The sequence below is a fragment of the Anabrus simplex genome, chromosome 2 (assembly GCF_040414725.1).
Source record: "Anabrus simplex isolate iqAnaSimp1 chromosome 2, ASM4041472v1, whole genome shotgun sequence".
NCBI classification, from domain to species: domain Eukaryota; kingdom Metazoa; phylum Arthropoda; class Insecta; order Orthoptera; family Tettigoniidae; genus Anabrus; species Anabrus simplex.
The window spans coordinates 555,265,871-555,281,040 of record NC_090266.1 but is presented as its reverse complement, the minus strand read 5'-3'; the positions used below and the strand labels follow the sequence as shown (position 1 = coordinate 555,281,040).

Below are 15,170 nucleotides of genomic sequence, written 5' to 3'. Positions count from 1 at the left end.
AAGGCACGAGCTGGCGGAATTCTCCAAGGTTCTCACGTTTAAGGAAAATTTGGCTCGTTCATTGCGATCGTCTGGTTATTTTCTTTCTCCTAATATATTCATACATTAGAATAATATCTTCACCCGAATTATCGCTTTCACGACACATTCTTTTCCGCTCGTGAATATGAATACGTCTGTTGTAGCCTGTACGGTACTGGGCGGGAGTATCAGCTGTTTCCGTGCAGTCGATCCCTCTCGGTCGATGACTAGTGTGTCATGGTAAATGAATTTTAATCTTTAGTACTCAATGGCAGTTGGTTGCACTTGATCGTTCGATGCTCTGTATGGCAGGGGGCTAAGTCTCTGATCGTCTGAGAATTCCAAGGACTCAGCTTGAATGAGAAAAACAGTTTTATCTTCCGCTGCAGCTACCTCATTTGTCAATAACGGACCTCTTCTGTTATTTCATTGCGTCGGCAGTTGTTGAGAAATCTTAAGACCCATCCGCCATCCGCACAATTTGTTCATATCTGCTGAACGGGTGACATAGCCATGTAGTGTTTTGAGTGACTGCAAGTAAATTATATTCATTTACCTAGCTTACATGAGATTCAGACCAATTTTCTTCTCATTCAGATAGCCACTTAGGCCTTTTCCACCATTTGGATTCTATCAGCTGTGTGGCAGTAACTCACATCCTTTTGAGGGTAGGTCTGCGGGTTTCAAATCGCCTGGAATGTGTCTCCAGCTTCTTTAATCGGTGAATTCCCTTATCTCCTTCACTCGATTCCTGGCGAATCCAGGCCAGTACAGTGTTTAAATCAATCCAACAATAAACATTGACTTCTTTCCAACCTAGGCTCTGATCTCACCAAACGAGGTGCAATAAGAGTTCCTAATAATTCCACTTGAGGAATGGTCAGGCGATTAGCGGTGTTACTTTTTCTTTAGCTACCGTCAGCCAAATATTTACCACTCCCTGTTAACCACACTCCTGATGAAGACTTCCATCACAGAATACGTGCAGAGAATACTCGGCGCTACCGAGGTGTCACATCACCTCGATCTCTCTTAAGTGAGGCAAGTCCTATAGCCACTTCGCAAACCACCGTCGAGCATCTTCGTCAATAGACTCGTCCCATCCCGACTTTTTGGTCCATAACTCTTGATTGAACTATTTCAACCTAATCGTTACTGGAACGGTTGGTAAAATCGGATCGAAAATACGGTGAATTATTGAAAGAACAGTCCTCTTCGTCAGATTTTCAATTTCACAGGACTTCTCCCACCAATCCATATTAATTTTCAAAACATCATCTCGGCGATTCCGCATAATGACAAGCAGTGTAGACTCCTGAGGAGATCTGTCTCCGATCGACTCCCACCCTCGGAGGTCGAACCCGTCACTTGCCATGTCAGTTTTTGAAAGGTAAATGAAGAGTAATGGACCAAGAAGTCGGGATGGGACGAGTCTATTGACGAAGATGCTCGACGGCGATTTTCGAATCAATCTGCCCTCTGCGACCCCTCGATAATTTGGAAGTTCTGGAGCATCTCTCCTCGGTGGAAGAAGTATATTTTACCTGACATCTACAAAATTTAGCGCATTTTTTCAATATCTTAGTGCTGACATCCAATTCTCCTCCTTTGTTGCATTCTCTACTGCATCTCTTATCCTAGTGGTCTCCATTTGGCACAAATCAGATACAGGTAGCTGCGTAATAGTGCAGTGACTGCATTCGTAAGACTTGCATGCTTCACTAGGTTATCTTTCCCGATGGTGTATATTTCCTCCTTCTTACCCGTTACAGTCCATCCTAAGCAGGTTCCTGTGGCTACCAGTCCAGAAGGTAGAGTATCTTACCCGTCCTGGACTATCTCGTTAGGTAAAATCCTATCAAGATATCAACTGGAGCCCTAGAAACTCTGTACATAGGAATGCGTCTTCTCAGTAATTCATCCGTCGCTTCCTCCCTGACTTCTACTAATGAAATCGCAGCTATAATTTTCCTCTCGTCTAATGCTACGAAATTGTATTCGAAGTCGTTACTTAAGCTGAATAAGTGCTCTTTATAGTATCTGTGCTTAACTACCCCTTTTGGCTTACCACCAGAAAGAGAGTGCACAATATTCTCTTCCTCAATCGGATAGTAGTTCATTTATTCGGCCAAACTATTAGTGCTACTATACGAACGTAACCTGACGTTCCTGAATTTGTCACCATTCTGAACGTAAACTAACGGAGTTTTCGGATAGACTCCTTTTTGGGAGCTAATTGACAAAGTGCTATCGACAGATGAAGTACATATTGAACAAGGAAACTTCTATTCTTTTGGTCCCAGAGTTCTTCCCCTCAAGACATTATTCCCCTTCTGCTTGATACTTCTGAACAGATGGGCATAATAATGATACATGTCGTCCACGACAAATAGCACATCGTGCTTGACATTGTTGATCAGAGAGGCTTGCTTTGGTACAAGCAAAATAGTACTTAACTTTAAACAGAACCCCCTTCTGTATTTAACAGGCATTTTTGTGAATGGAGATATTCTGTTAAATAATGATTCACCCCATTACAAAATACACATTAAATTATCCATTTTTTACTACTTGTTTTACGTCGCACCATCAGAGATAAGTCTTATGGCGAAGATGGGATAGGCCTAGGAATGGGACGGAAGCAGCCGGGGCATTAATTAAGGTACAGCCCCAGCATTTGCTGATGAGAAAATGGGAAACCACGGAAAACCATCTTCAGGGCTGCCGACAGTGGGGTTCGAACCCACTATATCCCGGATGCAAGGTCACAGCCGCGCGCCAATTACCGCACGGCCAACTCTCCCGGTAAATTATCCATTTGCTCCTTCAGTGTCCTATTGGCTTCGTTGGAACGTTGCCATACATTCAATATGTCTGTGGGCAACAATAATGACGCATAATCCAATAAGATATTTAATGCTCCTAGTGCCCGTAATAGACTTTCTAGTTTGCCATAAAAATTGCTGGTCTTGACCGGCTTCTTTTTTGGTAACTAAACTCAGTAGCTCCTTTAAATATTACTCAATGCGGAGATAATTACGTCAAAATATATCCTGAAGTGTTTGAAGGCCTTTCCGTATTTTTCACCTGAGGGAGGGGAAACTCACAACAACCGCGCGTGCTCGTGAATTATTTCGTGCGTTGAATCAAATATTGAAAATTTTCCAGCTTGCTTAACGACTAACTCTCATCATTTTGTGAGAACTATTACCAGAATGATTTAGAACCGGCTATTTCCCCGTCATACTGATTTAATTCCAATTTAGGTAGACGAAGAGATATTTCGTTTGCCGAAACATCACCAAGAAAAGTAGATTAAGTATGATCAGCGCTATTACTTGTTATCAAATCAGAGGCCTTACCTTTAATGCTGTGGTAACGTAAAGTATACTCCGCTGCTTTCTCCATTTCTGCCATCAGTAATTCTTCAATCTTCTCTTCTTTGTTTCAGCACAGATGTTTTCAGAAATTAGACTGTCCAGCTCCGATAAGTCATTTCTTCTTTTTTCGAGCACTAGTAAACGTGGAATTATTAATTGTAAATCTGCATCTCTCTGCGTCACCAGTTGGTCTGTATCATTGCAAGCTTTCGTGAACAATGTGCTGATAACCGCCTTTCTCTTAGTTATTTGTGTATACGCCATAATTACGATGTAAACAATGGGATACTGTATACTGGATATACAGGCATAGTTATACTCCTTATCATCAAATTATACGAGGTCTGTAAATAAAATAGCGGCAACGTAGTCCAGACCCTGGGATGAGATCGGGCATGCGTAAATAATACGGGAGCTGTCAGGTGGCGCTGTTGTCGATGTGTAGTGTGCATTGACGAGCATTCAGTTGGGAGTGTTGTTGCTGTGTGGCGTTGAAGTGAAGAGTGTCAATATCGCCGCTCTAAAGCAAGTTTCAAAAGGTGATCATCGTTCGTGGATTAAAATTGAGGTTGCCCGTGGTAAAAATGGATCAGAATGTTATCGAAGATAAGCCTGTAACGAGAATAGATTACCGTACACGACGGTTGCACGATGGGTCAAAAAATTCGGTGACGGTCGGAATAAGGTTTTAGAACATCTTCTGTACTCATCAGACATGAGTCCATGTGACCTCGACCTGTTTCCGAAGTTGGAGGATCCCTTCAGAGGCCGCCGATTTCCCGCCCCAACGGCTTCCCGACATTTGGCAAAAGGTAAGAGACTTCGCGGGTGACTGCAGTGAAGTAATGTAATCAAATATTGCGTTCTGCCAATATATCCATTATTTTATGTACAGCGCTCGTAATGCTACATGAAGTCTACACATGGCATTTTAAATCCTTTCACGGTCGCCATGTGTTGTTTAGGTTGTAAATACACATTATCGGCAACAACTTATTCATACTCCAATATTCATAACCAACTTTTTATTATTGAGAATCAAAATGATAACATCAATACACAGAATAGTGAACCCAAAGAGTAAATTAACAACCCCAACATTAACATCTACATGTTTTTTTTTCGGAACATCCCATAGGGATGAGCTGTATGTACCGCTGTGTGGGGGTGTTGTTTCTACGTGCTTGTGTAATTGTATGCACTAAGAATGGGAAGGAAGCGGCCGTGGCCTTGAGAAAGGTACATCCAGGCATTTGCCTAGAATTGCAATGGGAAACCATGGAAAATTATTTTGATGTTGGCCTGCGGGGAATTCGAACCCACCACCCTCCCGAGTACTGGATGTGCCGCGACGCACTGAGCTAACCTGTTCGGTATCTCAGGGCTCATCGGAGTGCTTTAGGTATATACTGCGGTGGTGGTCTACGTTGTCCGCCATTGGAGACTTCAATGTGATGCACGGAATGGCTACACGCACCAACGTAAAGAAGTAGAAGTTGCCGGATATTGCAGGGGCTGCAGACTAACCTGGAATTGGTGATTTCCTGAAACCTTACTTGAGGGTTCTGTGCTTTACTCAGAGTACAAAGAGTTCCAGCGCATTAATATTCAGGCTAGTCAAGGGCATAACAATGGACACCTTATACTAATTATGAATTTGTGGATACAGATAGCATAGTCATAATGATCGACAGATAGTATGCACAGTGATGTTCAGACAGATGACAACCGCATCGCAGTATCCTCCGGAATGTAGGGAAGAGACTAAGCATCATGTAGGATGAATGTCAGAGAACATAATGGGGACAACAGCGTGGAAGTAGAACAGGGAGAGGGATATATTGAACATTTATTGTGATGAAACGCGCAACAATATTAATACATGTGATTTTCCTTCCATTTTCCCTTGCAAACGAATGCGCCTGCAAAGTGCGGCAACCTAACATACTGCGGAGTATGTACGTGAAGCACCCGCTGCACAAAAACTAATATTGTAAGATCTGATTTATAATTAATCCCGATAATTAACCGAGGGTAAGATTTAGCCTCACTGTTAACGAGAAATTCCAATGACATGGGAGAAATTCTAACGGACATACCCAATAAATCGCCTATGTTTCCGATGTGAGTGTTTGTGATCCGACAACTTAGACATAAGTATGCATTCGGGAGGTGGTGGATTCGAATCCCACCGTCGACAGCCCTGAAGTTATTTTTCCGTGGTTTCCCTTTTTCACAAAAGGCTACGATGGCTATCTTCCCGGACCTAGACCTTACCCATCTTTCCGTCGCAGAAAATCTTAAATGGTTTTTGTGCAACGTTAAACCAGTAGCAAAAAAGGAGTAATAAATTCAACAAATCATACTGAAGCTATAATAGTGTAGTGCGGCATGCGTCAAAGCAAACAGTAGTCTACTGAAATTACAAGCACGCTCTCAGCATCAAGACACGTCGTTATCTAAGGTCCGGATGTTTATGCAGTAATAGGTTAGAATGCAAACTTCCTGAAGCGAGTAATAAGTAAAGTCTACCCGCACGATGATAATGCTATGAGGTTTGCATAAACATTAGGGGTTCGGCACATTACAACTCTTAGAATTTATGTTACTCCCACTACATTACGTTAGAGCGGGCTGGTCGACATTTCCTACTAACAAAGTTATTTAGTAACAAAATTACTTAGTAGGAAATGTCGACTAGCCCGCTCTAACGTGGTGTAGAGGGAGTAACATAAATTCTAGGGGTTCTATTGGGCCGAACCACTAATGTTTATACAAACCTCATAGCATTACCGTCGTGCGGGTAGACTCTACATGACCGAGCTCGATAGCTGCAGTCGCTTAAGTGCGGCCAGTATCCAGTATTCGGGAGATAGTAGGTTCGAACCCCACTGTCGGCAGCCCTGAAGATGGTTTTCCGTGGTTTCCCATTTTCACACCAGGCAAATGCTGGGGCTGTACCTTCATTAAGGCCACGGCCGCTTCCTTCCCACTCCCAGCCCTTCCCTGTCCCATCGTCGCCATAAGACCTATGTGTGTCGGTGCGACGTGAAGCACAAAAAAATGACTCTACATGTTACTCGCTTCAGTAAGTTTGCATTCTAACCTATTATTGCATAAACATCCGGGCCCTAGTTATAACATGCAAGACGATGAAGGCAACACACGAGGTACAGTATTTTTTCAAAGTATGCACCCTCACGTCTCAGGTTCTACTCACAACGGAATTCCCGTACGCTTTCTAGTCCCACGATCTCACGAGCCCAGATACTTGCGTTGGGGTATGGTGAAAGAATCTAATTTCCGATCAGATGACCCACCTAGGAATGTTCCCGAATTACGAGACAGGATGGCCACTTTTTGTGTTCTCCCAGCAACCTGTGTTTACCAACATGTTCGACAATCTACAGGACAGTTATGAACAAGAGTGAGACGTTAGGTTGCACACGTTGAACACATGCTGTGGTGACGCCGTTATATACGTTTTGCCGTCATCACCTTGTATGTTATAATGACGTACCTTGATGTTCAGATCGTGTTCGTAATTTCAGTACTTTTTGTTCTAGTACAACGTGACCTCCCTCTCTGAACGATCAATGATTAACTATGCAGTTATTATGAAAATTTTACATTCTCAAACATTGTCTCGGATACCATGACCCGTATTTGCAGCCATGGAAGAACCAGACTTCCACTAATTGATTTATGAAATTCAGCAGAATTCCCACTTGCTACTGGACGGAAGGATATTTGATCGAAGAGTTGGTGGGATAGCCATTAAATAGGGAACATTGGTCGATGTAGTACCACTGACAGAATATGGCTCAATCTGCAATATAGGAAGTTAAGGGTAAATTAATAGAAACCAAGGAGGCCGCCATATTTTCAGAGACGAAATCAGTCAAGTTCCTTCGATCCTTTTCTTATCTACGAGTGAAAAGGAAGGGTGAACACTAATTTAAAAATAATAAAATTTAAATGAACACTTGCGTGATGCTGTTTGCGCAGAGTTTAATTATTTTTTCTTTACATAAGCTGAATTATTTTGAATTTGAAGAAAATCATGTTAACTGATTCAGACCCAGTGTTATATATAATGGACACAGTGCTGTGTACTCCTTATCATCTCAGATTACAAGATCTATAGTGCTTTATTTTTGATCTTACTGTCGTCTGCATTCTGCCTTCTGCAACAGAGTAACATGTATCACAACTTAGTGAAAGTTTTTCTGATTTTAAGACTAAATGCTATTTAGTGTTACCGAGCAGATAAATATATTGAACATAATTTACCATTTGTACAACACATAGTTATAAGTAGTAAATAATATATTAAAAATATACAGTGGCACTTTTAAGAGCAACTAGAATGTGAACGTGGATACGCCATAAATGGAAACAAAAGTAAAAATATCTCTTTTGAAAAAGTGTGCTCAGGTCACATTTATTAATAAAACATTTCTTACCTGTGGAGAACAATTCAGGGCTTAAGAGTAAAGTTTATTATTGAATGTTACAAAGAATCCTGCCTGCCTACCTGTTTGTTTGTTTGTTTGTTTGTTTGTTTTCTTGTTTGCTTGTTTGTTTGTTTGTTTGCTTGTTTGTTTGGCCATCAGCCCGAAAACTGGTAGGATACACAAATAGCACCACCAAAGTTTATGCGGTTAAAGGGGAACCACATAAACCGAGGGAGGAACCTATATGAAGTATACTAGGCAGTGTGGGGAGAGAAATAGTTTGCCATTGTTTTTCTTACTCTCCAGAAAGTGCTATTGCTACCGGACTGACAACACTCAGATGCACCAGTCGTGTGCTGAACGTCATTACTCAGCACCACCCATACATGAGCAGTTTCCATATTGTCACAGCCATGGCTGACACTGAGACTTCAGTGTAAGTTGTATTTTGCTCTGGACTGTGCCAGGAGACAGTTGAAATGTAGAAGCCATAAAATACGAAAAGGACAAAGACCACTACTGATTGACTATTATACAAAATCAGAACAGAAGGAAATCCCACATGAGATTAAGTAATGAATTGTATTAACAAATAGATACAGTTACGTAGGTACATGATATTTTATAAACAAAATTTCTTCGCATTTGTCAAGTGTCTAATCTGATTTAGAGGAGCATATTGTGATTCAGTGAGAATTAAAGTTTTAGATTTCTCTTTCACCTTGGCACTCATCTTCATGCAAGACATATGAAAGTGCGAACTCCTGGGGGGAATGTTCCACCACACCGCGGGGTGTTTTCAAGTCGTCTACTAGCTCACCGTCGTTGTCACCACAAAGTCCACAGAGTCGGCTTCTGCTTCCAAACCCAGCCTGAAACAGGAAGACAAATAATAATACCGGCTGTCAACAATATATAAGAGATACATAAATAAATAAATAAATAAATAAATAAATAAATAAATAAATAAATAAATAAATAAATAAATAAATAAATAAATAAATAAATAAATAAATAAATAAATAAATAAATAAATGAATAAATAAATAAATAAATAAATAAATAAATGAATATGTCTTCAACGTCTCTCCAACTACCATAGATTTTACGATATGATGCAGTGCTCAATTTTTTCTGTGCAAAGATGTACGCCAGTAACTCTACTGACTCGGGTTTCTCACATTTAAGCACTATTAAATGTCTGTCGAATGCACCGTGAGTGGATCTCGCAAATTCGAAGACAGAATACGAGCACCTAAATATCTACATTACGGAGTTGGTCAGGGAGAGATAATTTGTGGTGTTCAACACAAAAACAAAGCCATTTACTCGACTTTTAAAACTCTATATTGTGGTTGTATGGCTATGATCAATTAAATAGAATGCATTGTTGACCCTGTATTTTATTTGCAAAAGAAGGGAATCTATGGAACATTCATGGATACAACTATTTTAATAATATTTATAAACTAAAGTAAACTATCTTTGAACCGAGGTACCTATGTCGAGATTCTGAACATATTGGCGCTTTACGACAATGAACTTTGATCCCACTTGAAAACATCAGTGGGTTTCGTGGTACTTCCCCTGACATTAAGAATGATTTAATAATCCCTGGCTATAAGGTGATGACTCCGGAAATAAAGTCTGAAATATCGGAGGAGCCCTTTATTGCTTTAATTCTTGCTGTTATTTGAGATATAACCATGAAATATCAATTGTCCTCAGGTCTTAGATATGTGAGTAAGGATAGTAGCGTAGAGGAACGGTTTCTTCGCTTCACCGCTGCTAGATCAGACAGATCAGCCAGTTCCCGCTAACAATTTCCTGTTACAAAATTGTACGACTTCTGCTGCGGTAGCAAATTTGTAGCTCAACTTACGATAATGCTGCTGTTATGGCAGGACAGCATGCAAGGCTTCAAGAGGAGATTCTTAGCCAGTATCATAGAGCCATATTTTTACACTCTCATACACACAAATTAAACTTGGGGCTCTCCCAGTTCATTAGTATCAGCGAATTTGTTTGTTTCCCTATCAGCCTTGTGAACATTCTTCTCTAAGTCTACAAAAAGAGCTGAAGGATGTTTCCATCTGTCGCACCAACTAGATGGCAATATCAAAGCCGGTTGGTAGAAACCGTTCACGGTTACAAATCAGAAATTCAGTGTCTTCTTACTCCAATTGTTGGCATTTCCGATCAGTGAGATTCGGATAACCTATTTTCTGCCTGTGGCCTTCTGTCCTTTCTGAAGTATTTTCAGTTCAATTTTCTGCTGGAAGTATTTTCGTCCTCAGTTCCATTTTCTGACGCCCTTTTCAACGTTCTATACTGCAGTCGAAACTACAGGCATACGCTTCAGCAACAAAAAGTCGACGAATTCAAATCTCATTTACAGAGGCTTAGGGACAGGATCGATCATTTCTAGTCCAAATTAAAGGATACAGATTTTCTTTCCTTCATCACTCCTAAACGACCTCCAATTTATTTACTTCCAGGGGAAGTGAGAAAATCTACACATAGACGGCCGTTTTATGAAACTATTGACGTTATTTTTATGAATATTTCAGTCAGATTTTGTAATTTACAGAAACCCCAGTTTGGCCTTCATAAAAGCAGATGTTTTTCACAATATACAAAAAAGTTCCAGAGACGCCATTATCTTGCTTGAAGGAAAACTATGGGCTCGTGTTTGACTTCATAGGCTTAAAAAGAGGTCTGATGTTCGTGTATTCTTATCCAGACATGTTAAAGAAAAGTCTGTTTAGTCTGTACCAGTACATGAGGACGTTTGAACTAACGAGTGCTTTTCCTGAAATGTTCAAACTGTCTGAGTTGGTTTTCTTATTCCAGCAACTAGTGCAGTGTATGAACGCACTTTATCGGCATAGAACAGAATTAAAAACTATCTGCGCAACTCCCGCCGTCAAGAAAGGCTCTCTTCTTTTGCACTATTCAACATTGAAAGATCACCCCTCCAGAAGCTGCGGTCTAAAACAACATTCGAGGATGATACTACCGGTATTTCTAAAAACTGGAGACTTGATTTAGTCTACAAGGAGTAAGATAAGCGAATATTTATTGAAATACTTTCATAACCATTCGGTAACTCTTAAAAACCTAACCACTGTGCTTTTTCAAGGACAATCGTAAATAAATTCAGTGACAGGTTCCCGTAAGTGGAAAACCACGCTACGCCACTGTTGCTGCGTATCTTCCTTCATGGTCAGCGATTTCATCCATAGAAACCCGGATCTTGTCATCGCGACACGGGTAGCTGCGAAGGGTTGGTGCTGTAGAAATGTTCTGGTTGGTGCACTTCTGTAGAAAATTGATTGTTAACTTTCACCAGAGGTATACCAGCAGATACAATCTTTTCACGCAGGTCCTTTCTGAAGGCGTGGAGATTTTTCTTGCAGTGGCTGAGGATGAAATTTTCTCAAGCAAGAGTTGTTGGCGGTTTTGCGATACAACATTTAGAGTAAAAATGTTTTTGTGTTTTGCTGTACTTCAGTGTTGTTATATATTAAAGTTCTTTTTTTTTTTGCTTCCAATTTATATACACACAGTTTACTGGAAGGTAAGGTACCGTCTGTAGTAAAATGTTTATCCACGAACTCAGGCATTAATTCTCATAACTGAGCATTTGAACACTTAGTTTTAGCCATGATCTGAGAGTAGACCTCCTGTGATCACTAGTAACTTACCGTAGGTTACTACAGTAGTAACCGACTGTATGTCACAGTAGGTTACAATACAGCTTCAGATCACTGTTGTGTTTTTTCATTCATCCATCATCCTTTACTTTGTGTTAGTCAGGATCAGTTGACCTAATTAACAAGAGTGGAAATATCCGTTCTACCTTCCCATTCTCCGCCCTTCTTTCAACTTGAGGACTCAATCTTGCTTCGCGCTTATCTCATCTCATCTCTGCCTGACCTAATTAACCTTGTTGTCCACAGAACGGGATGTGTTGCGAATGTTGTTTGAGAAAGCAAAGGGAGATTTATTACACCACCTTGAAGTTTTAGAAGGCCTGTTTAACTCTTTTTATTTAAGGGAAAATCCTGTGAAAGCTTCAAGCAACAATTCAGGGATGTGTGACAACTGGCAAGCAAATGTTTAAGCAATGAATACAATGTCACTAATATATGACCTAAGTGTTATAAAATTAAGGAATTACCGAGCTCGATAACTGCAGTCGCTTAAGTGCGGCCAGTATCCAGTATTCGGGAGATAGTGGTTTCGAACCCACTGTCGGCAGCCTTGAAAATGGTTTTCGGTGGTATGCCATTTTCACACCAGGCAAATGCTTGTGCTGTACCTTAATTAAGGACATGGCTGCTTCCTTCCCACTCCTAGCCCTTTCCTGTCCCATCGTCGGCATAAGACCTATCTGTGTCGGTGCGACGTAAAGCAACTTGCAAAACAACATTATCGAATTATGACAAAAGTCGTGAAAAAAAGGTCAAGATACGACGAATACATGCCCCCCTTATTTCAGAGTTGACTAAAATGTGCTTGTTCTAAGTTTTCAAATGAAACTAAGAAAAAAATACGATTTATCATGAACTTTAGGACCCCGATAAAGACACTCAAGGCTGTTAGTACAGGCAAATTGTAGATTGCCAGGTGCAGCTGAGACAATCATAAACAAGTAAATGCTGGAAACTTTGGGCCAGGAAGAATTAGGAGTAGAGAGACGAGCTAATGGCGTGGAATGACATTAGCAGACCAATAAGCTTGAGTGGAGCTCTCAAAGATAGGAAATATCATAATAAATATGAAGATGGAATTGAAGAGGACAAATTGGGGCAAATATTCATTTATAGGAAGAGGAATTAGGTAATGAATAATTTATCAATGGAAATGTTTGATAAATTTCAAAGTTCCTTTAAATCATTTATGTAAAGGCTAGGTAAACAACTGATAGGGAATCTGCCTCCTGGACGACAGTCCTAAATACAAATCAATGAGAATTGAAGAAAAAACATGCACGCACTTAAAATTTGGAGAGGTTTCTTTGAATATGAAATGGTATTCTTAAGTATCGATTCAGTTTTTACACTATATTCAGTGCATATGCTCCCTTCGTCTGCTTTAAATAATTCATCTTCTGAGAAAATACTGATCATTTTGCTGAAATCTTCCCCATCTTTACATATTTTAGCGCCTTATTGCTCAAAACAACGACTGGTAATATTACTTACAAGAAAGATATTAAATTATTCTAAAGTCAACATTGCTCATAACAGAAATACCTTTAACAGCAAGTACGTACTGCGGCGTGATTCGTATAAAATAGGCCTGAAGATTAGTTAATACCTCCGCAGTAGATGTTTTTAAATGATATAAGTTATGGCATATTATTAATATCCCGTAGCCCTTGCGGATTCGAATGGTGTATAGTGTGTAGATGGCCCGGCAGATGGTAGTATACGGGAAGGACACGTAGCTGCCCACATCCAATCACAGAATATGTTATCAGTTCACAGGTGACAAGCATGGAGTAGATTGTAGAACAGCGAGTGTATTCCATTCGGATGTAGGCCTACATGGTTTCAGAATTAATGCCCGACATAATTGGAATTCAGGAGGAATTTGAGTCCGCAAGAAGCCCGCAGTATCGACTATACAGTCCTTGGCTAAGAAATTGGAAAGGACTGGGACTCTGTTAAATGAAGGTGGGAAACATAGCCTGCGAATGCCACAAGCAACGATTGCAGATGTGAAGGATGTGTTAGTGAGATCTCCTCAGAAATCATTACGACGTCTATACAGGAAACCGAGTATTCGTCCCTACAAGAGCGCAAGATTTCAGGAGTTTGTAGATGTTGATAAAGGGAAAACGGGTACAGTACAGTTTATAGTTACAGGAATTCGAGCAGAGAATCTGGAGTTTTTGATATCACTCGGTTTGGTGATGGAGTGAGGTTCCTTCTCTCAGGATATATAAACTACAAAATTCCATGATATAGGCGCCTGAAAACCTACATGTGATAACTAGATTACCGCTACACCCACTAAGAGTGGTAAACCATATCTGATTTACGAATCATTGGATCTACCTTCTTTGACACGACAGCGGGTTGATATTGTGACCGTATGCTGGTCTCAGCTGGTTGAATATGGGCCAGTGTGTCACGAGTCTAGTCTTTGTCGGCATGGCGCGCGTGTGTCCTTGATCCACGTGGCGAGCTGTTTTCTAACCTGAAGGGGGAGTCTAGCTGGCTCGGAAAACAAAAATAAAAGTGGAACAGAGATGAAAATAGCTAGAATATGTTCGCCTGCAGTCGCATTGGATTAAAAGCAAAGGAAATACTTTTAATATCTTCGACGGCGTGATATGTATAATTATGAAGATGTACAATAATGATATTTGACTGGACGGTGTTAATGATATCACGTGTGAATTGTAAAAATTAGTAACTGAATTTTTATTAAATTTTTATGGTGTACTGCCAGAAAATAAGGTGAATTTAATTAATGAAACCGACAAGAATTCAGTACTTGAATTGACTACTTCCTACAACGAGTGGGGTACTACGGTACTTAAAGCGAGCCATACGCATGCAAGTTCTCACTTCTGTCACTTCGTTCACTTCGCTCACTTCGCTTCACGTCTGACTGCTGTTCACTTCAGCTTATTTCATCGCAGAACGTCAGTGGAGATACTGCCATCGACAGGGATAGTGGACTCACTTCCAGCTTTCAACTGTTACTTAAATTATGTCAGCCTACGACTATAATTAGTATAACCAACAGACGTCGAAAATATCAGATAACTCATAAAAGTACGTGTCTTTCTGTAACAACTTGCAGGATTGTGCCCAGGATTTTTCTTAATCTATTCTGTACAAGTTTCAGCAATATCATCAAGGAGTGTAACGAGGAAGAGGACCTCTACATTATTCATCGCCAGAAGACGGGAGTTCGTGCCAGAGACTACACACATTCCATCATGAGTTTCTAAGTCGATAGACCGGCGCCAACAACGGAGAAATGCAAGGAATTCAGCCCTAGAATGTTCGATTGGGGACCCCAGGAGTTCAACTTAAGTCGGCAACGTCTTATTTATAGCTGTTCTCTGTAGCTCTTTCTTTCTATCCTTATTCCTTCTTTGGAATGATCTTATAGTCTGTAGTTGTTTTCATTTTCACGATATTTCATTGATTATTTCCTAATATGTGAGATAGGACTTGGAACTTAATCCGTGTACTTGTTCAGATTCTTGTCCACGTGTTGTTGAGTTCGGAAATTACAGATCAGTTGAAGTTATCCATGTGTTATCGGAACCATCCTTTCTTATTGT

The 15,170-nt window shown here is 40.4% G+C and overlaps 1 protein-coding gene across 2 annotated transcripts in view; it reads right to left on the bottom strand.

The window, feature by feature from the left end:
• Positions 1 to 7,395: 7,395 nt before the first annotated feature.
• The window catches only part of LOC136863599 (vitellogenin), a 419,790-nt gene continuing 412,015 nt past the window's right edge, over positions 7,396 to 15,170 (bottom strand). For both annotated transcript variants that reach the window (XM_068226214.1, XM_068226215.1), the window contains exons 24-25: positions 8,580 to 8,730; positions 7,396 to 7,588 (exon numbers count right to left, since the gene is read on the bottom strand). In XM_068226214.1, the coding sequence (XP_068082315.1) occupies positions 7,524 to 7,588; positions 8,580 to 8,730 (216 nt within the window). In that variant the 3' untranslated portion in view covers positions 7,396 to 7,523. The remainder of the gene's footprint in view (positions 7,589 to 8,579; positions 8,731 to 15,170) is intronic.